General features: G+C 42.0%; 3 protein-coding genes across 6 annotated transcripts; 1 reads left to right on the top strand and 2 right to left on the bottom strand.

Moving 5' to 3' along the window:
- The first annotated feature begins 753 nt into the window (after positions 1-753).
- Positions 754-4,926, top strand: tbpl1 (TBP-like 1). 4 transcript variants are annotated; one of them, XM_029141364.3, is made up of 8 exons: positions 754-893; positions 1,540-1,713; positions 1,826-2,067; positions 2,195-2,277; positions 2,469-2,532; positions 2,760-2,863; positions 3,181-3,275; positions 3,563-4,926. In XM_029141364.3, exons 3-8 carry the CDS (start codon positions 1,933-1,935, stop codon positions 3,643-3,645), a joined length of 564 nt encoding a protein of 187 aa, XP_028997197.1. In that variant the 5' UTR covers positions 754-893; positions 1,540-1,713; positions 1,826-1,932; the 3' UTR covers positions 3,646-4,926. The 4 variants fall into 4 exon arrangements, with proteins under 4 accessions (XP_028997197.1, XP_028997194.1, XP_028997196.1 ...); XM_029141361.3 differs by having other exon boundaries at positions 755-893; positions 1,540-1,700; XM_029141363.3 differs by lacking the exon at positions 754-893 and adding an exon at positions 905-954 and having other exon boundaries at positions 1,540-1,700.
- slc2a12 (solute carrier family 2 member 12) lies at positions 3,708-11,410 on the bottom strand. The gene is made up of 6 exons (XM_029141358.3): positions 11,268-11,410; positions 10,395-10,510; positions 7,125-8,408; positions 6,201-6,323; positions 5,620-5,752; positions 3,708-5,549 (listed from the first exon to the last, which is right to left on the bottom strand). Exons 2-6 carry the CDS (start codon positions 10,489-10,491, stop codon positions 5,441-5,443), a joined length of 1,746 nt encoding a protein of 581 aa, XP_028997191.1. The 5' UTR covers positions 10,492-10,510; positions 11,268-11,410; the 3' UTR covers positions 3,708-5,440.
- Positions 11,411-12,558: 1,148 nt separating this feature from the next.
- ddx1 (DEAD (Asp-Glu-Ala-Asp) box helicase 1) lies at positions 12,559-17,945 on the bottom strand. The gene is made up of 26 exons (XM_029141979.3): positions 17,817-17,945; positions 17,656-17,707; positions 17,436-17,499; positions 17,333-17,362; positions 17,145-17,241; positions 16,944-16,991; positions 16,733-16,816; positions 16,563-16,646; positions 16,375-16,451; positions 16,217-16,289; positions 16,057-16,133; positions 15,852-15,966; positions 15,637-15,775; positions 15,477-15,537; positions 15,263-15,361; positions 15,078-15,167; positions 14,744-14,932; positions 14,603-14,654; positions 14,297-14,443; positions 14,069-14,160; positions 13,918-13,990; positions 13,759-13,831; positions 13,534-13,576; positions 13,345-13,440; positions 13,110-13,230; positions 12,559-12,997 (listed from the first exon to the last, which is right to left on the bottom strand). The coding sequence occupies exons 1-26, from the start codon at positions 17,830-17,832 to the stop codon at positions 12,867-12,869; spliced, it is 2,223 nt and encodes a 740-aa protein (XP_028997812.1). The 5' UTR covers positions 17,833-17,945; the 3' UTR covers positions 12,559-12,866.
- Between the last annotated feature and the right edge of the window lie 60 nt (positions 17,946-18,005).

Raw genomic sequence — 18,005 nt, 5'->3', positions numbered from 1 at the left:
CGGAGCGACTAAAATGAGCTGAATGAAAAATTCCACATGAAGTCATGAACAGTTTGGATGAGGGTCACACCCGCTGCAGGATGCGACAGCACGCCGACACTTGAGGACACCATCCATTCAGTAAATTCATTCATGAGCAACGGCAACGGCTGTGAATTGTCTCATTGAAAGCACAAACATTCCCAGCCGCGTCCAAACTTTACTCCTTGTCTGCTTTTGTAGCTGCACAGCATGTACCTTCCAGATGTGCTCATTCTCCGTAGAGATGCTGCTAATTCCCACAGCCTAAACGTCAGTGCGCCATAAACAATGAAGAAGGCTACGCATTGAAAAGGGTGTTAACATAAGCCTCTTAAGTGTGATACTGGCAGGCAAACAATATAACAAAGACACATTTGTGAACTTAGCTGGAGTCAGTTTCCATTTTAACCCATAGTCGGACTAAAACTTAAAAAAACAACAACTATTTATTAACTTGACTGCATATGATGCCAACTTGTGTTAGCGTGCTTTTTGCTGGGTGGCCATGACATAAATATTATGTTCGATGATAAAGATTATATTTGGTCTAATTAACAATTCAAAATAATGTATTATTTCCAGGTTTTAATTGTGTGCACCATTCTTCTGTAGCAGCCTTATCAAACATTTGAACTGATCACTTGCTTGAGAAATGCATTGTTGTGTTTATTGCATTCATGCTTCTGCATATGGTTGTAATTTGATGACTCTATTGTTTATCGTTAATCTTATCAAACTTGTTGTTTACAATTATCGTTGTATTTTGAAGGTCTTAACCGGAAGTCATCATTATTCCGACCCCTCCTCGTTAGCTCAGCCACTTTTGTTTTGAAAGTTGTAACCGGAAGGCTTCTTGTTTGCGGAAAGATTAGGTTTGTCTAGATATTTTCCTTGTTTTTGTGTTCGTAATACATCTGTGAGCGGTTTGTGGAGGTAGCGGGGTCATTTCAGCTAACGTTTATCACACACGGATACGATTAACAAGCTAATTAGGCTAGAAACAGCGGAGCTCGTCTTCAGTGTGGCGTCAGACAGTTAGCCTGCTAAAGGGAGCAGCTAACAACTTTTCATTCATTACATCCCGTGCACTTTTCTTTGTTGCTAGCCAACCTCCCTAACATTAGCCGGGGCAGCAGTGGAGTGCCGTTACTCGTTGTTTGAGCTTTTATCGTCTATTTCCAGCGTATTTTAGAAGCATTTTAGCTCATGCATCCTCTCAGTGTTACTTTCAGTACTTGTGTGTGGGAGTACAAGGTTAGCTAGCCGACTTCCCCAAACGGGTTGATCAGTTGTGTTGCTACGCAGTAACACACAACAGCACAGAGAGGGTAGCACCAGCACCAGTTACGCTTAATGGTAACTGGTTTTTGCTCGTTTAGGTCATAAATTCCTTAATGTACAATCCACAGATATCTTTAACGTTGCATGATATTGTTGCTAGTAGCAGCAAAGCTCCGGCTAATATAACTCAAGGAATATTTATCGGATTTATTTATTCGCTTGTGTGATTTCTTGCAGATGCCTCGCGAATCCCGTTTCTAGCAACACTCTCGCTATCGTAGGACGAGGGGAGCCACACAGCCGAGAAGTGAAGTGAAGCCCCCTTTTTAGCATTTTGACGCCTTCTACAGGTGTAAGAGCAGCTCACCCGCTGCCTGCAAGCGTTAAACCAAGCTAATGTGAGTCATGATGGTATGAAATACACTGCATGTCAATACATGATCTAGTTTTGTTTTTAATCATATACATTTAAATGATGACTGTTTGTAACCTTAAGATCATTGGGCCTTTTTATTTCTTGCAGCTTGTTCTGTCACTTTCCATTCATGAGACGCTGATGATGGTGGCAATAGTGATAAATGTGTAAGGAGATAGCCACAGTGATCCCTTTGCTGCTCTGCACACTTCCTCATGGATTCCAGTAATGACGAGGCACTTGATATCATTATTACCAATGTGGTGGCAACCTTCAGGACGAGATGCCACCTCAACCTGCGCACCATTGCCTTAGAAGGAACCAATGTCATCTACAAACCGGAAGTAGGGGTATGAAACTGAAGTCAGAGCAGGAGGATGCTTGATTATCCTTTTTAGAAACTAGATATATACATATATCTGTAATATATGTGTGTGTTTGCAGCATTAAAACTGTAACCGTCATCTACTGTTTCAGAAAGTCTTGATGAAGCTTCGAAAGCCCACAATAACAGCCTCAATCTGGTCCTCAGGGAAAATTATCTGCACTGGAGCAACGAGGTAGATCCCGACAAAAGAGCTGATGATTATCATCAGAAACAACAAACTCACAAACTCACTGTTCACATTGTTACTTTTAAGCTTTTCAACTACAGTTTGTGTTCCATTTCTGTTTTAGACCAAACCGTAAACTGTGTATGCTGTACCACTGTTATGCTGACTTCCACTTGTGCTCTTTTCCATTTTCTCAGCGAGGATGAGGCAAAGCTAGGTGCTCGCAGGTTAGCGCGCTGTCTTCAGAAACTAGGCTTTAAGGTGAGATTAATATGCATGTTTGTAAGAAAAAAATAAAAATAAAATGACAATTCCTAACAGATACAATATTTCTGAGTAAAACAAAAAAGTGCTCATTAATTATTTATACCACTGTAGGTGGTATAAATAAAAACAACAACAATAAATGATAAACTGTTTTTACTGTGAATGTAGGTTTTGGGGGACTTATTAAATACACAATATAAACATGTTTTTTGTCTGTTCAGGTGCGATTTTCAGCTTTCAAAGTTGTGAATGTGCTGGCAGTATGCTCCATGCCTTTTGCTATCCACCTCATAGACTTCACTAAGAACAACCGACCCATTGCCAGGTAAATTCAGTACAACACAATCACTCTCATTGCACCGATTAAAGTTTATCAGTATGTAGAAATAATTAATTGGACTGATTTTACTTCCTCTCACCATAGCTTTAATCTCCCAGATGTTAGTCCCTAATGCAACAACTGACTTTTTACTAGTAAAGGATGACCTCTAGTGGAGTCATCATTGCATTGTATTCATAATGAATAAAAGTGTTTCTGTAGTCTATTCATGGCCGATTCACCATATGGAATGTCATCATGTAACAAACTGCTGCTGTACAGAAAGCCTGTGGTGAACTAACACATGTTTTTCTGTTTGTCAGTTATGAACCAGAACTCCATCCTGCTGCCACGTATAGGATCAAGAACCTCAAGGCTACAATCCAGGTGTTTTCTACTGGCAGCCTTACAGTCACAGGTACACACACACACACACACACACACACACACACACACACACACACACACACACACACACACACACTAGTTTAAGGGATTGAGGTCACATTGTTATAATGCACTTTTTATAGTCTGTTTGCAAAATGTGATTTGTAACCTAATTCCTCAAAGAATGTTTCTGAAAGGTTTTGTTATTAATGGTTCCTAATAATAAACACTTGTGGTTTTATGTGATTTTAAGTGGGTGTTGTATTAAGACTTGTTCTTATGCTTTATCCCACTGCAACCTGCCCCTACTCCAATTAGGACCAAATGTGCAGAATGTAGCCACAGCTGTGGAGCAGGTTTACCCGCTACTGTTTGAGGTTCGGAAACCCATCTGCAAATGAAGCAGAATTGTTTTCAAGAGGATGAAAGAGCTTAAGGAAGGAAAAGGCAAGACTGAAGAGGAGACACTTTATCTTTGGATTTATTAGCTTGACTCTAATTGCTACACAAGTTCATCTAACAGGGCAGATACCGCCTAGATCATGGAATTTTCAGAAGTCTCAACAAGTCCAGCTGGATTCATACAGATTCAGCATTGTTGTGGATTTGGTGGTTCTCGTGATTTAACAGCCTAAATATGCAGATGTCTTCCCGACTTCAGAAAAGCCCTGCTCTCATTTGTGATTTGCTCTGGGTATTTTGGCATGAGTACAGCAAGTGAACAATGTAACCATTTTAGTGTATAAGAGGTTGCTAAGAGTAACTTTGTTAACACTGAGAAGCCTCACCTTTAACCCTATATTTAGCAAATCGTCCAATTTGCCACTTTATCTGGGGGAATGTTTGTCCATGGTTTGTCTCTAGATGTGTTAACACAAGTATAAGACGTCAACTGAATTGCACATATTTTAATCTAAAGAAAAAACCCTAGACTCAGTTTCAAACCAGTGGACTGTTTTGCATGTAAGTAAGAGCAGGTTATTAAGTGGTTATACATGAATATCTGCTCACAATATCCATTCATCTCTGATTTTAACTGATAGTTTAGTTAGTCAGTTCATTATACAGTTTTTAGTGTCTGAATGAGAATGTGCACATGTTACATTTCTAAAACATTTCCTAGTAACAGTTTTTACTTGAGAGTATTTGTTTCAGTAATGTAGAGGGGTGGGATCAGTGTTGTAAATGTTGAGAGTCGTGAAAACCTTTTAAATGGTTTAGAATATTTTATTTCTTTCAATTGATGGTGTTAAGCCAAGTTACCCTTCACTTCATACAGCTACAGTACGAGTCCCTCACTAAACAGGGCAGTAGTAGTTCTGAAGCAATGCAAGACCCAAATTATTAAACTGAGGTATGAAACGCTATAACCAGACTTTCCAGAATACTGATAGAAAATGGAATTGCCACAGGACGCAGTAACACAAACTCAGAGGCAAACCGTTGCAATGATTAAAGGAACAACAGTGTGTTTTGCCAGGTAAGCACAATCCTAGTTTTAACCTAATCGTTGACCTTTATCTGTAAAGGTAACGTATGTATATAATAAATGTATCTGGTGGGACAGATGTTGGCATGCTGTTTATATGTATGTAGGGCGGACTTTGAACTAGTGTCAAGTGGACATTTGTGACACTTGATCAGTATTTTGTATAAAAATAAAAGTTGAAGATAAAACAGTATCTGTCATCCGTTTTTCCTCATTACAGGTTGAGCGTTCTGTGAGCGGGTCCTTATAACTCTTTATAGCAGTACCACATTAACTACCATCAATTATGGAATCATTGACACTGAAGTGAAAACATCCTCTACTGCAGACCTTAAATGATGATATTCCTTCTAGACTGAGTTTAGTATTGTCAGTCTGCACTTGGACTGTGTGCTTCGGTGAAGTACAAGTAAAAAAAGGAGGAATTCATTTTTAGGTTATTTCACAGTATAACCACACATCCAGTCCAGTTCTTTACCTTTTAACATCGTTTTTATGAACTATGAAGTGACCCCTGAGCTACACATGTATTACTTCCACCAACCCTGATATATTTATGCATAATCAACTAGAAAGACCTATGTACCAACTGTAAGTATATGGATGGATAGATGTGGATGCATGAGCTGTACCCAGAATTCTTAAAAGAGTGACTGTTTTTTCATCCTTGTTTACTCCAAACGATGTTTGTGTTAACAGACAACAAATCAGTTGTTGTCTGGTGAAGGAGTGAGTTGTTTGCTGGACTCTGGGCTGCAGCTGATCAGGCTCTCCTGAGGTTGAACCTGCCTGAAGAGTTTCACCTCAAAACGCTTTCTATTGAAACAGACACAAAAAATTAATTCCCCAAATTAATTTAATGAATTACATGTGAGCTGTCACTCACTTTTTAGCCAGTTCCTTTGATATTTCCTCCAAGGTGCGACCTTTGGTGTCAGGGACACAGAGGATCACAAACACCAACAGAACAAAACTCATGGCAGCGTAGAGGAACATCACATTGGGAACTCCAATATTTTCTGGAAAAGCAAAAAAAGAAATTCATCTGCTGAGATAATGATATCTAAATCCAAAAGCATGTTTTTTTTAATTTACAGCATACTTTAACGATTCCATGTTCAAATGTTCCCTCAAAACCTTGGGCTCCAAATTTCACAAAGGACAGACAGAGGCAGTTTAGGATGAATTGTGTGTAACAGTAAATTTGCCAGCACAAATGTATTCTGAAGAGGAGCTGAGTGAGCGTGTCTGCATTCTAATTTAATCCACAACAGCCTGACGAACCAGCTCCAGAATCCAGGTCAGATTGTTTTTTTTCTAGTGAAATACCTCTGGCTATAGACGTGATATAGAGTTTGGATCTCCAAACATATATTCATTCACTATACAGTAATACGTAAAAGGGTTTGGGGCCATTTCAATTAATACCACCGCAGACTGGCTTCAAGCTGGACTAAATGAACACACCTGTGATTGTCAAGAAGGTCATGGAGATGAGCAGGTTAGTGGCCCAGTTCACTGCTGACACCACACACACAGCTCTGCCTCGGATTCCCATTGGGAATATCTCGCTGAGAACCACATAGACCACTGGAAACAAGGAAAATAGGAAGAAAACGATCAGTAATGCTTTGATGTGATAAACAGAGTCTGCTTTATCTATGGAGTGGCTGTGTTTCTATCTACATAATAATTATAGTATATAATCACTGTTGTACTTTGTACTTTATACCTAAATGTCTTACAGCTATTTAGCACGATTCATAGTTTCAGAGCTACTTTTTAATGGACAAATGTTTCACAATAAAAAATGAGATGTCGACATGTATCTTAATGGAAAATGCGTTTTCATTGGAGTTTACCTGCTTCCTCCTCGGTAAGCAAAAAGCAAAGACATGTATATTTATAAAGGCTGTATGTCAGACAAACACGCTCATTAGTTCCAATGAACTCAGTGCACGTCCCAACAATAAAACTATAGCAAGCTATCATTCAGGGCAAGGGTTAAAACTATTTGAAATGTTTTGAGTTATCTCGATATTGGTTTACTGTGGATTAGAGTTTGACATTTGAAGGCTTGCCAAAGCATAATATAGATCAGATGGTCTAGCCAGGGAGAAGCACAGTGGTGGCAGCACCTTTTCATAGGGGACCTACAAGAAAAGCTGCTTCACAGTGCATTAAATCTGAGACTACTGTACATCATTCAGTCTGACTGAGCTCCACAACGTTTGATACGAGGAATGATATAAACTGCCTAAAGCCACTTCAAGCTAGGAATCACTTGTTGTACTCGTTAACTGAAGAGAATGCAGCATCTTACATACTCTAGGTTAATCGCGTTCTTAACCTTTATATTTAATACAAACGTGCATTTGTGGGTGTACTCACTCGGCCCAAGGCTAATGGAAAAGGCTGCCACATAAACCAACAAGCTGATCAATGACGCCCACTTCAGTGAGGAAGCCACTTCGACAGGAGTCCTGTCTCCTCCGGCGTCCCCCGCTCTGATGGTCCTGTGTGCCTCCTCACTGCTCCACTGGTTGGGGAAACCAGTAGAAAAGAAGTGGCTGTTGTCCGAGTCTACTGAGGTACTGTTAAAATCCCATGGCCCATGTGTGTCGTTCTGTACAGTCTGACTTTTACACAGACTGGTGAGGTACGTGTGGCTTTGCAGTGTCACTGTACCGAGTACAGCCAGAGACAATCCCATCGCAACGGCGCCTACGCACAGAAAGCTTTTAGGCCCCAGGCGGTCGACCAGCAACACTGCCGGGATGGTTCCTACAACTTTGACCACTCCGAACCCGGTGGAGGCCAACGTGGCTGCAGCATCGCTGTCGAAGCCTACGCTGCGGAGGAGTGGTGATGCGTAGGAGAGGATGTTGGGCTGACCAGTAGCCTGCTGGAGGAAGACCAATGCTACACCTGTTAGCAGCCTCGCACGCAGATTGGCCTTATCGCTGAACAGCTCCCAGAAACTATGCTCGGATTCCTCTTTGAGTCCAGCCTGGATGTCCCTGAGCTCCACCTCCACCTGCTCCCTGACCCCGCCTCTCAGTCTGGCCAGCACTGCCTTGGCCAGCTCTGCTTTACCCTGAGCAACCAGGAAGCGTGGACTCGGTGGGAGGAACACGAGAGCGCCCATTTGCAGCAATGCTGGCGGGATAACTAGTCCAAATGTATACACCCAACCATGAGGTAGAGTAGCAAAAGCATAGCTACAGCTGAATCCCAGCATCACGCCTACTACTAACATTAGCTCGTACAGCGTCACCAGCAGACCCCTCCTCTCCCTCGGTGAGATCTCTGCAATGTACAGGCACGCCGCCGTCCCGGACAGCGCTGTTCCCATGCCCACTATCACGCGGCCCAGCGTCAGCGCCACGAGCGAGGCGACAGCGATGAGCACAACGGTGCCTCCGACCACCAGGGCGGCGCTGAGCAGCAGGGAGCAGCGGCGTCCGTAGCGATCCAGGATGGGTCCACCGGCAAGGCAGATGAGGAGCGCGCCCAACAGGTGGGAGCTGACCAGCAGTTCCTGTTCCCGGCAGGAGAGGGAGAGGAGGCCGCGCAGCTGCAGCAGGACCCCGGAGGTCAGGCCCATTTCATAGCCCAGCATCAGGCCACTCACGGAGGCCACTACGGCCGCGACGCCCACCAGCCAGCTACAGCCTGAGACGGGGGAGAGAGAGGCAGACAGGCAGAGAAACAGTCAGTTTTTGACCCAGCCACTGTAGCTCTAGCTCTAGATAGGAGGATAATCAGATGGACGCAAGGAAGAATCAGCTGGGGCAATGTCAAATATCAAGAGAGGTGACCTTCATTAGATCTATGGGTTAATGTGTCATCCAACAATATGACGTCTGGAGTGGAGCCACCATGATAACCACGTGATCAAACAGCTACTGTGTTCTAATTGAAGGCTGATCATGCTTATAAGCAGCAGATGATCTCATGTAGTTATTATAATCAGGTTATGTAAGAGAGGCAAGAGTAAATGTCAAAGGAGCTGTACAATGAGAAATAGGAGAAAAACTAATATAGATTGGTTACAGCTTGTCCAAGGGTAGAAGCTTGTATTGTCAAATGTGATATTTACAAAAAACACACTTCAAACAACTGAGTGCGTTACCTATTGTCGGGACTCAGCTTTTCTCCCGGAGCGCTTCCTGCAGCAACACTGTCGCATGTACAGTAACGCTGACTGTGTGCAATGGGAGTTCAGAAGTTCACGACGAGAATGCCGAAGCGATCATGTGTGAGCTCGTGTGTGGCGCAGGTCTAAAACTACACACTTTGCCTTCAGTGTATCACACTGAGACAACTGATATGCATTATCGCTGAAGTGCGACAGATAGGAAAAAAAACAAGTAAAAAACGCTGACTCAGCAAGTGGAAAGATGCAATCAATCAATTTGATAATTACACTTTTTATATTAACAGGCATTAAAATGAATGACCTGCTCTTTAAGTAGTTATTAATCGTATGTTTATTTAAGTTAAGCAGTTTTTTAAATAAAATACTGACTTATTTGCTATTTTTTATGCTCCTCAGACAAGTTAGTCATTATTGCATGTGCCCAGTTTCTCAATCATCACCAGCAGTGGCATTATCAATATATAAAGCTGTGTTTTGTACCCAGTGATAAGGATGTTACATATACAGTATATTAATATGATTAGTGTGATTATTATTACACACTATTAATATTAACGTGGGCAGCACGGTAGTGTAGCACTTGGCACCCTTGCCCTCACAGCAGGGGTTTGATTCCAGGGTGGCCCAGCTGCCTTTGTGTGCGGTTGGTCTGTGTCTGTGTGTTTCCTCCCACGCTCGATTGATTGTCTAAAGTGTCCGTAGGTGTAAATGTTATAGCGGCTGTCCGTGTGTATATGTGGCCCTATGTTGGGCCCATTACGGTGGACGATGGGGAATAAGCGGCCAAGAAAATGAATGAGACACACAGTGTTCCACACAAAGAGGGTCTATGTTGTTTATAATCCACAAATTGTTTGTTTTTCACTATGTGGGTCATAAATGTGCTATTACGTCACCAAGGGCACGATGACATGAGTACAACAAACAGCAATAACAACTTTTGGCTTCATCATTGACAGAGATTGAGAAACTGTTGATGCGACAAAGTTGCACAAGCAGCTCCTGTGTGTTATAGCTGACTAGTCACTGTTTTTAAAATCCTAGCAATTCATACACCTGTTCCAAGAAACGGGCACACTGGGTTATCAGAATTGTTTTGCTGGCATTTAAGAAATGTTCAGTTTAATCTAGTTTTATATTAGTAGTTTTTAGGATATGCAGTGTTAATATCTAGTAATTAAAACATTTCCTTGTGGGAATGATGAGTGCAGGTTATAAAAGGGGCCAGAGGCTGTTATTTCACATTTAAGTGCAAATTAAGTGTCATTGAATTAACCTAATTATGTGTTTTCTGAGTGTGGGAATAAGCTGCAGGACCTGGTTGCAACCACCCCCTCACACACACACAACACATGCAAACTCCACACAGAGAGGCGGAGTCGTCCCCTTAGCTGTTAGGCTAGAAGGACATGTGCTCACCTCAACACCCTAGTGCCCCCAGGTGTCAATTACATAATGGTTTTGACTGAAAGAACTGTGTTACTGCTATTTCTAGGTACCTGGTCCACTGGGTGGGGCCAGTTTCTGGGTCTCATGGGTGAGGCTGCCAGGGAGGTAAGAGGTCGTCTTCTTTGTCTCACCGTCAGGGTCCATCATTAACACCGTGGAAGACCCGCTGTAGGCAAACAAACACACACCGAACAAACAGACAATACACATTATTTGTTCTGTAGCGCACACAAGTCAACATCTGAGAGACGCTGCTTTTGCACAAGGACAATGTTGCCGTACCAGTCCGGAGCTGTATGCAAAGGGAGAGTGCACCATTTAAAAGAAAAATGAAGCCTTTCCAGTTCTCGGGTGTGTTATTGTGAACGGTGAGGAATGATGAGAAAGGAAGGCACTGTGTCAGTAATATCTGACCACTTTACCTGATGCTCATCCAGTGTGGCAGCTGATAAACAGCTGGTACAAACTGATCACAGTGGTCAGGTGAGCTTGCGTCAGCTGATCGGGACATGATGAAACTCTGCCATACAGTAAGTACCTCCTGGACTAACCTCACAATGGCCATCGGCGGCTGTCACGGATTTCTAATGGGCCCTCGTCTGTTTCCCTAGACCTGCCTGACAGATACTGTTATAACCCAGGTCCATTAGCATCCTGTAACTGATTGCATGCATGTCATAAAGGACGCGACCGTATGGAACATCTGTCCCAGCACATCACGTCTTACATCATCAGCTAGAACGTCGCAAGGTCACTTTGCGGAGGCACAGACCCCCCCCCCCCCCCACCCCCCAACCAGAAGTCACACCAGGTTCTGCAGCCAGAGCCCAGTCCGGCTAGCGGCAGCCGTGACCGGGTGGAGCTCGCCCGACCACCGTTTAGCTCCGAACGTCTGTAAAAGTGTCAGAAAACACCGCTCGTACCCGTTTCCGCCGTTCGCTTAGCGCCGCGCGCCTCGGTCCATTCGCCTCCTCCTCGGCTCCTTTCTGTGCGGCCCGACGTCTCCTCCGCTCCCAGCTCCTTCTCTCGCTCGTGTCGGTGCACGCACTCAGCTTGTTTTGGTGAGACAACTTTCTAAGGCCCGCCCACCTTTGCCTCGAGCACCAATGGGAAGCGTGGATTTGCCTCTGGAACTATTAAGATGCATTTTTATTGGTCTATTGATCCCTATAGCGTGGGTTCGATATAACTGTATGTAAGTGATAGAAAGATTGAAAGTTTTATTTTCTTTATTGTGGTATTAGTTCAGTTACTAATGATCATATGTTTCCACTAGAATAAAGGCATTTTTTATTCTTCACGAACATCACTATGAATTCAACCAGCCATAAAATACACCTGTATAAATAATTCCCCTTCACTCGTTCTGCATGTGATAATAAACGGGTTGGACACCTGCTGTTTTGCTCAGCTCCCATGCCCCGTTTCTACGAATGCCGCAGAGCTGAGCTGTCACACTCGCCCCTGCTGACAGACCCAGATGACAGAATGTAGCCCCGTGTGCTGCCTGTGCTTGGCCTGCATTTCAGGAGATGTATTTAGATGTTGTGACACGCTCTATAGCATCTAAATGTTCCACAGTAACCAAAGGATCCTTTTAGTTTACCAAAGGTGTCTCTCTGTTTGTGTTGGGTTTCTGAGGGAATGACTCAGTAACCAAGATAACTGGTGCCGGCCTGCGTGGTGGAAACTGGCGTTCACTGTGTCAGCAGATAGTCACTGTGCTAACCTTTAGAAAACCTACTGATTTCTTATCTAAGCTAAGTCCTCAGTGCTGAATCACATGCTCAGTCAGTTGGTTCACTTTTTTTTTCAGGCATCGGAGAGAACTTGTCATTAAAGTAACTAAAATTGCTGGAACATAATTATTATTAAGAATAAACTATATAAAGTATGACGTCTCACAAAGCAGGACAATATTTTTTTTAATTTAATCAGTCGACACTATATTGATGTTCTAAGGTCAAACTTGCGTAATGCGTATGCAAATAACTTACGCAAATAAAATCAAGTGCTGTTATTTCATCATGGTTATTTTGTTTGAGTGATGGGTACAGATCCGATTTAGTAGTAAAGCATTACTGCAGTAGAACTATAATATAAATGTTTTTATGAAAAATGATTAATGAATAATTCAGTTTAAGTAATAAATTATGGTGCAGTTTAATCTGTACCAATGTATTTATAAACAATGATCACAGACTGATGAGTAGCAAATGTGAACAGCCGACTGGTTTATTTCAAAAAATAAAATAACACCTTTTAGCCACTGGCGTCATCATGAAACTTAAAGACTTCTGTTTTATCAGCCAGAAAAGAAAACACAAAATCCAAAAACACATTAGCCGCTCAATTAGTGTTAACATTAGATGTCAAGTTACATTTTACAAGTGGTATAGAGTCCCTTGAAACATGAAGGGAAACAGTCGAAATACTTACTTTATTACATGACAACTGTTTTTTTAAATTAATTTTTCTTGATTTCACTTGAATAGCCTACAGTTTCACGGGAGTCGGTGTGGTTAGAAAGCCCTGAAAAGCTGGTTTGACATGTATCCCAGGTGGAGGAAGGAGGTTTGGGCTTCTCTCTCCAGGTTAGCCAGCTCTTGGACCGTTGGGGCCAGAACATCCACGTGACCTTTGTAGTTACCACCTAAACAAAAATCACACATCTGTTTCATCATGCGCACCATCATACCTGAAATAAAAAGGATGATAAGGAGGTCCCAGCTATAGCTTTACATTCCCCCGTCCTCCACACTTACCTCCCAGTGCCCTGCGCTGACCGTAGGTAACCTTTCCATCAAACTCATCCACAGGTATTTTTATGTCTGGCTCACACTGTGTGATGGTGCACTTCAGGTGCTCCTCAATTTCTGACAGGAGCTATGGCCAAAACAAAAAGGGAAAAAAAGATCACAAACAATAACAATGGTTATAGGGGGAAACATGCACAGCAATAAACCTTCACTGCTGGAAAAGCTGTTAATTTGTTTTTACCTCCTTCTCATTGTACCAGATGGTGCAACCACCATCCTCCTTCAGTCGGGTGTTGTAGCAACCTCTGCCTCGGTTTGGGCAAACATGATACCAAACCTGCAAATACGGAAGGATGTACTTCAATCTAACTTCTTAAACGTGCATAATTTAAATTAATTTAATTTAGTGTATTTCTGTCATCCAGCCTACCTTCTCCTTCTCCATAGCAACCAAAGAGATGGCCAAACCCATTCTACAAGTAAAAAAAAAGAAACCATCAATCAACCAATCATCAGCCTTTTAGGGAATCATCTTGTAAAAAAAAAATACCTAAAAAAAATCATGCAACATTGGAATATATGAAAATGGGGTAAAGTAATTTCCACTCTTTCTCTAGAAATACATGTATGCACGTGTTTGTGTATAATTAAATACCTTTCAGCTCTTCCTACTCTGCCAATGCGATGGACATAGTTCTGCTTCTCATCTGGCAATGTCACATTAATTACTGGAAGGAAAAGAAACTAGGAAACTTAAAACCAAACGTTTCCCCAAAGAAATATCAAATATATTTAGTAAGGTAGCGTTACTTACCAAAAGGAACTCCGTGAATATCAATTCCTCTGGCAGCAACGTCCGTGCAGATCAGGAGCCTCACTTCTTTTTTCTGAAACAACAACAAGACTGTAAAATACTGCAGAACGAGTTGCAGTCAGAGAGGATGACCAAGATTTCTATCTCATACCTTGAAACGATCCAAGTTATTTTTTCGCTCATTGGGCTTGCGATCGCCATGGAGACAAACACAAGAGAACTGGTGGTTTTTACTGTCTGGACCTAAAGCAAAACGGTGATGCTGAGTGAAGGTTTAAAGGTCTCGCGTTACTGTGAATGTCTGATGTACTGCATGTGTTTCCAGTTTTAAAGCGTTTCTGAAAAGCTAAATCTGATGCACTAACGCCTCCTACTGTACCTCCTCCTTGCTGGATGAAGTACTGTTCCATGTTGTCACAATCGATCTTGGTGCGACAGAATATTATGGCCTGGTCCATCTTGTGCTCTTTGATGGCTCTCACCGTGTACTCGCCCTTCAGCACTTTGATGGCTTCTGACCACATTTCTAAAAATTAGCACAAACATTTTGCCACCAAGGCCTCAATCATGAAATTGGCAGGTTAATGTCAATCTTTGTTTTTATTTTCATTTAAAATTTAACATCTTCTGAGCAAAAACTTGATTTACAAATTCAGATGTTTTTAAATCTAGTTATTTTTCTCACCAGCAGAATTGACTCCTGGTCTGGTGTTGTCTTTGGCGTGTACTTCATCAGTCTGCCCACAAAGAACAGCTGCATTTGTAAACAAAATACTTGCTTTTCCTTGTTCATGCATCATCACCTGGCCCCGTATATGGAACTAACCTGGATGTGATTCTTTCCCAGACGCTCCCAGAGGTGGTCGGTTTTAGGATTAACAGGAACAACCACGTGATGGACCGTCTCTGGGACGGAGTCCTCCCCCTTTAAGTCCACCCAGGTGGGAAAGTGCATGATGCGCTCAGACAACTTCTTTACGTCAAATGAATGCAAAGTAGCTGAACACACAATCACCTAAAAAACAAAGCAATATAGAGACACGTGGCTGAAAAGGCTCCTTGTTATTAGCTGGTAACCACCAGAACACCAGCTAATTAGTGTATTGTACAGTATATACACCGTTCTTTAAAATATTCTTCTGTTATGCTTTAAGTTTTACCTGGAGTCTCTTGCCATCAGATGTAACCTGTGGAATTTGATTATGAATTCTGTTGATGAAGTCGGTATAGCCAGCTGTCAAGAGACCATCCTGAGGAAACAAATTCATAAAGATTATTTGTCTTCTCTGAAGACAATGTTAACTTCTAATGTAACAGGATGCAAATGACATTTGTTTGTACATACACACTCATCCAGGACTAGGAAGCGGACTTGGGCCAGACTGAGTTTTCCGGTGGATATAAGGTCATCCAGTCTTCCAGGGGTTCCCACCACAATGTCAACCTGCAAAGAAAAGAATCACGCACATGGGCAGAGGACATGAATCGAGAGCAACACTATTCCTGCTAGCAAATACATCTAAAACAAATTCATGAAAATGCATGCATTCGTTACATACCCCCTGTTCTAGGGCTGCTAGCTGCTCCTTGGCGGCCACACCACCAATCACTAGTAGCTCCCTACATAGACAGATTAATTCATTGCACAATGTTTTACTTGAGCACTGGCACCATCTGCTGGTCACAAGATGGAATTACAATGATGTCAGCACATACTACCTTAGTTTAGGGTTATCCACATATTTCTTGAACTGCTTGACGTTGTTCAGAGTTTGCTCAGCCAGTTCCTTAGATGGCTCGATGATTAAAGCTTTAGGTGCGTTGGATGATGTTTTCACCTGGCTGACTTTAGCACTGCCTGCACAAATAAAAAAGCACATCTACTCAGTGAATAGTGTTTAGATGGTGCTTCTTGTAAGTTTGCATCCACACACCTGTCTGAGAAGATTTCACTGTGTGACTCTCTGGTGCTTGATCCAAGGCAACGAATCCAGTCTTTGGTGGATTTTTAAATTCTTCCCCTCCAAAGTTGAACTTGAGCTCTGCATTCTGAAAGACAAAGAAATCAAATGTACCTATGGTGTCAATCCATCACTCCTTTCTTCGTACCTACAGTTGTTTTAAAGTGTTTACTAGTACCTTGAGAACACAGGAGGCGAAGAAAGCCTGATTTCTCAGATTTTGGGGGATCTCAAAAGCCAAACCCAAATCATTACCTAGAAAAAGAAAACACAAATATTGATATCTAACATTACCCAACATGTACAGAATGATAGAAATTATAACTAGTAAGCAGCACCATTTTTGGAGAAGGAAATCTGGCCCTTTTCTAGATCCAGGTAACATCCAATAGTGTCATGCATGGTAAACTCCTGTAAGCAGCAACAGAGCAGTAATGTAACACATTTGACTTACCTCAGAACTACAAGATTACCATGGTTGTTCAATAACTGTTACCTCCCCATAGCTGTCAAACTGCTTGTTGGTAGATTTCTTTCCAGTCCCTCCAAAACCAAAGCCGTACTTGTCAGTTCCTGTAATGTAAGGTTACACAAAAGGTCAGGATTGAATTAATGTTCCATTAAGTAACCAGCACCTTTTAAACTGTACATATGCTGCAGTATTAAGAAAAGCAGACACTGTACCTAAATCCAGTGCAGCCTGACTGGTCGACCAACCGACCCGGCACAGACCCTGATCATGGCAAGTCATCTCATAATAGTATTTCCCTAGACAGCAAAAGACATAAAAATTTCACAAGAAAATAAATAATAATAAAAGTTCTTAATCTTCATCATGATTAGGTATTACGCACCTTTGGTGACACCTTTTGTAGAGCGACAGCCGTGCCACTCTTTAAACTCCCTGCTCTGGCAGCACAGCCCACCTGGACCAATTGCTGCACAGATAAAAAACAGAAAAAACAGTGACAAAAAGAACACAGTGGAAATGTGCACCATCACAACATGCTTAACTGTCACACCAAGCTGAAATACTTCATTACATGTTATGTTGTCAGCTCTTACCAAAAGCATTACTGCGATCATAAGGATTCATCTGCCAGTTATTGAAAACTGAGAGAGAATAAAGAGAGAAGCAAAGCTTGTAAGGCATCTGATAAGAACAGTCTGCTGCTACTTACTTTAGTCTTAGAGAGGCCTGAGTTTATAATTATGTATGCATGTTATTTTGTACATCATTTAAAAACACATCAACCATGTTCTTACTGGCTCCCCCAGTCTTGATAGAGGCCCTTCCCTTCTTGCCCTCCTGCTGATCCTTCAAGGTTTCATACACAATCTGAATCACCGGGATACTGAAGGCCTGAATATATTAAATGAAAGGATTTTAGCGTGATTGACCTGATGTTTAAATGCTCGTTTTATATTAAATTATAAACCAAAGTGGTACTTACTCCTGTTTTACCACTACCAGTTTCTGCTGCCTACAAAAACAAATGAAGACTGGTGAAAAGTTTGATTTTTGAAAGAAATAAACAGCAAAAAGATCAAACTTACCATGAGTACATCTCCTCCACCAAGAATCAGGGGGATGGACTCAGCCTGGATGTCAGTAGGTAGCCTGAAACCCAATGATTTACATGAATCCCTTCAGTGTCACGTGTTTAACTCAAAGCAATAGGCAACAGCATTGTGAGAAAAACACAAGAATGATGTTATGAGTCAGCAACATTAGCACGTCAAACAATCAAGCATAATGTGAGCTTTAGAGACTTACAGCCAGTCCATCTCTTCCACCGCCTGCGCGATTTCAGGCATAACTCCCATTTCTGTGACAAAAAGGTGCAACTTTTCAGTATACGTATGTAGCTTTAGCAACGATGCTATGTTGACACAAAATATGACTATGATGGCAACGTGATAAAATACGTTTCTTACCAGAAAACGCTGCCATTATTGCTTCGACCAGTTTAACGCCAGGTGCAACGCAACCGGATGTGCGGTGCAACGTGTTCAACCGAGTGTCCCTGCAGCTTTATGACATTGGTTCCGGGTGGTGAAATGGTTATTTAAAGTATATTTTTTACACCATGCATTTGTTATTGTACTATTTCGCAAAAACACACA

The sequence above is a fragment of the Betta splendens genome, chromosome 24 (assembly GCF_900634795.4).
Source record: "Betta splendens chromosome 24, fBetSpl5.4, whole genome shotgun sequence".
Classification (NCBI taxonomy): Eukaryota; Metazoa; Chordata; class Actinopteri; order Anabantiformes; family Osphronemidae; genus Betta; species Betta splendens.
Note: the sequence above shows the minus strand (reverse complement) of the source record. Positions and strands in the feature narration are given on the sequence as shown.

Excerpts from the sequence above, each read along its gene's own strand:
- slc2a12 (XM_029141358.3), bottom strand. The coding sequence starts at position 10,491 with ATGATGGACCCTGACGGTGAGACAAAGAAGACGACCTCTTACCTCCCT. Across the intron at positions 8,409-10,394 it reads GGCCCCACCCAGTGGACCAG|GCTGTAGCTGGCTGGTGGGC; the intron begins GTACCTAGAAAT and ends CCCCCGTCTCAG. Across the intron at positions 6,324-7,124 it reads TTCCATTAGCCTTGGGCCGA|TGGTCTATGTGGTTCTCAGC; the intron begins GTGAGTACACCC and ends CCTTGTTTCCAG.
- tbpl1 (XM_029141364.3), top strand. The coding sequence starts at position 1,933 with ATGGATTCCAGTAATGACGAGGCACTTGATATCATTATTACCAATGTG. Across the intron at positions 2,068-2,194 it reads TCTACAAACCGGAAGTAGGG|AAAGTCTTGATGAAGCTTCG; the intron begins GTATGAAACTGA and ends CTACTGTTTCAG. Across the intron at positions 2,864-3,180 it reads AACAACCGACCCATTGCCAG|TTATGAACCAGAACTCCATC; the intron begins GTAAATTCAGTA and ends TCTGTTTGTCAG.
- ddx1 (XM_029141979.3), bottom strand. Across the intron at positions 17,242-17,332 it reads CTGGTAGTGGTAAAACAGGA|GCCTTCAGTATCCCGGTGAT; the intron begins GTAAGTACCACT and ends TAATATATTCAG. Across the intron at positions 15,362-15,476 it reads TAGCAGCCCTAGAACAGGGG|GTTGACATTGTGGTGGGAAC; the intron begins GTATGTAACGAA and ends TTTTCTTTGCAG.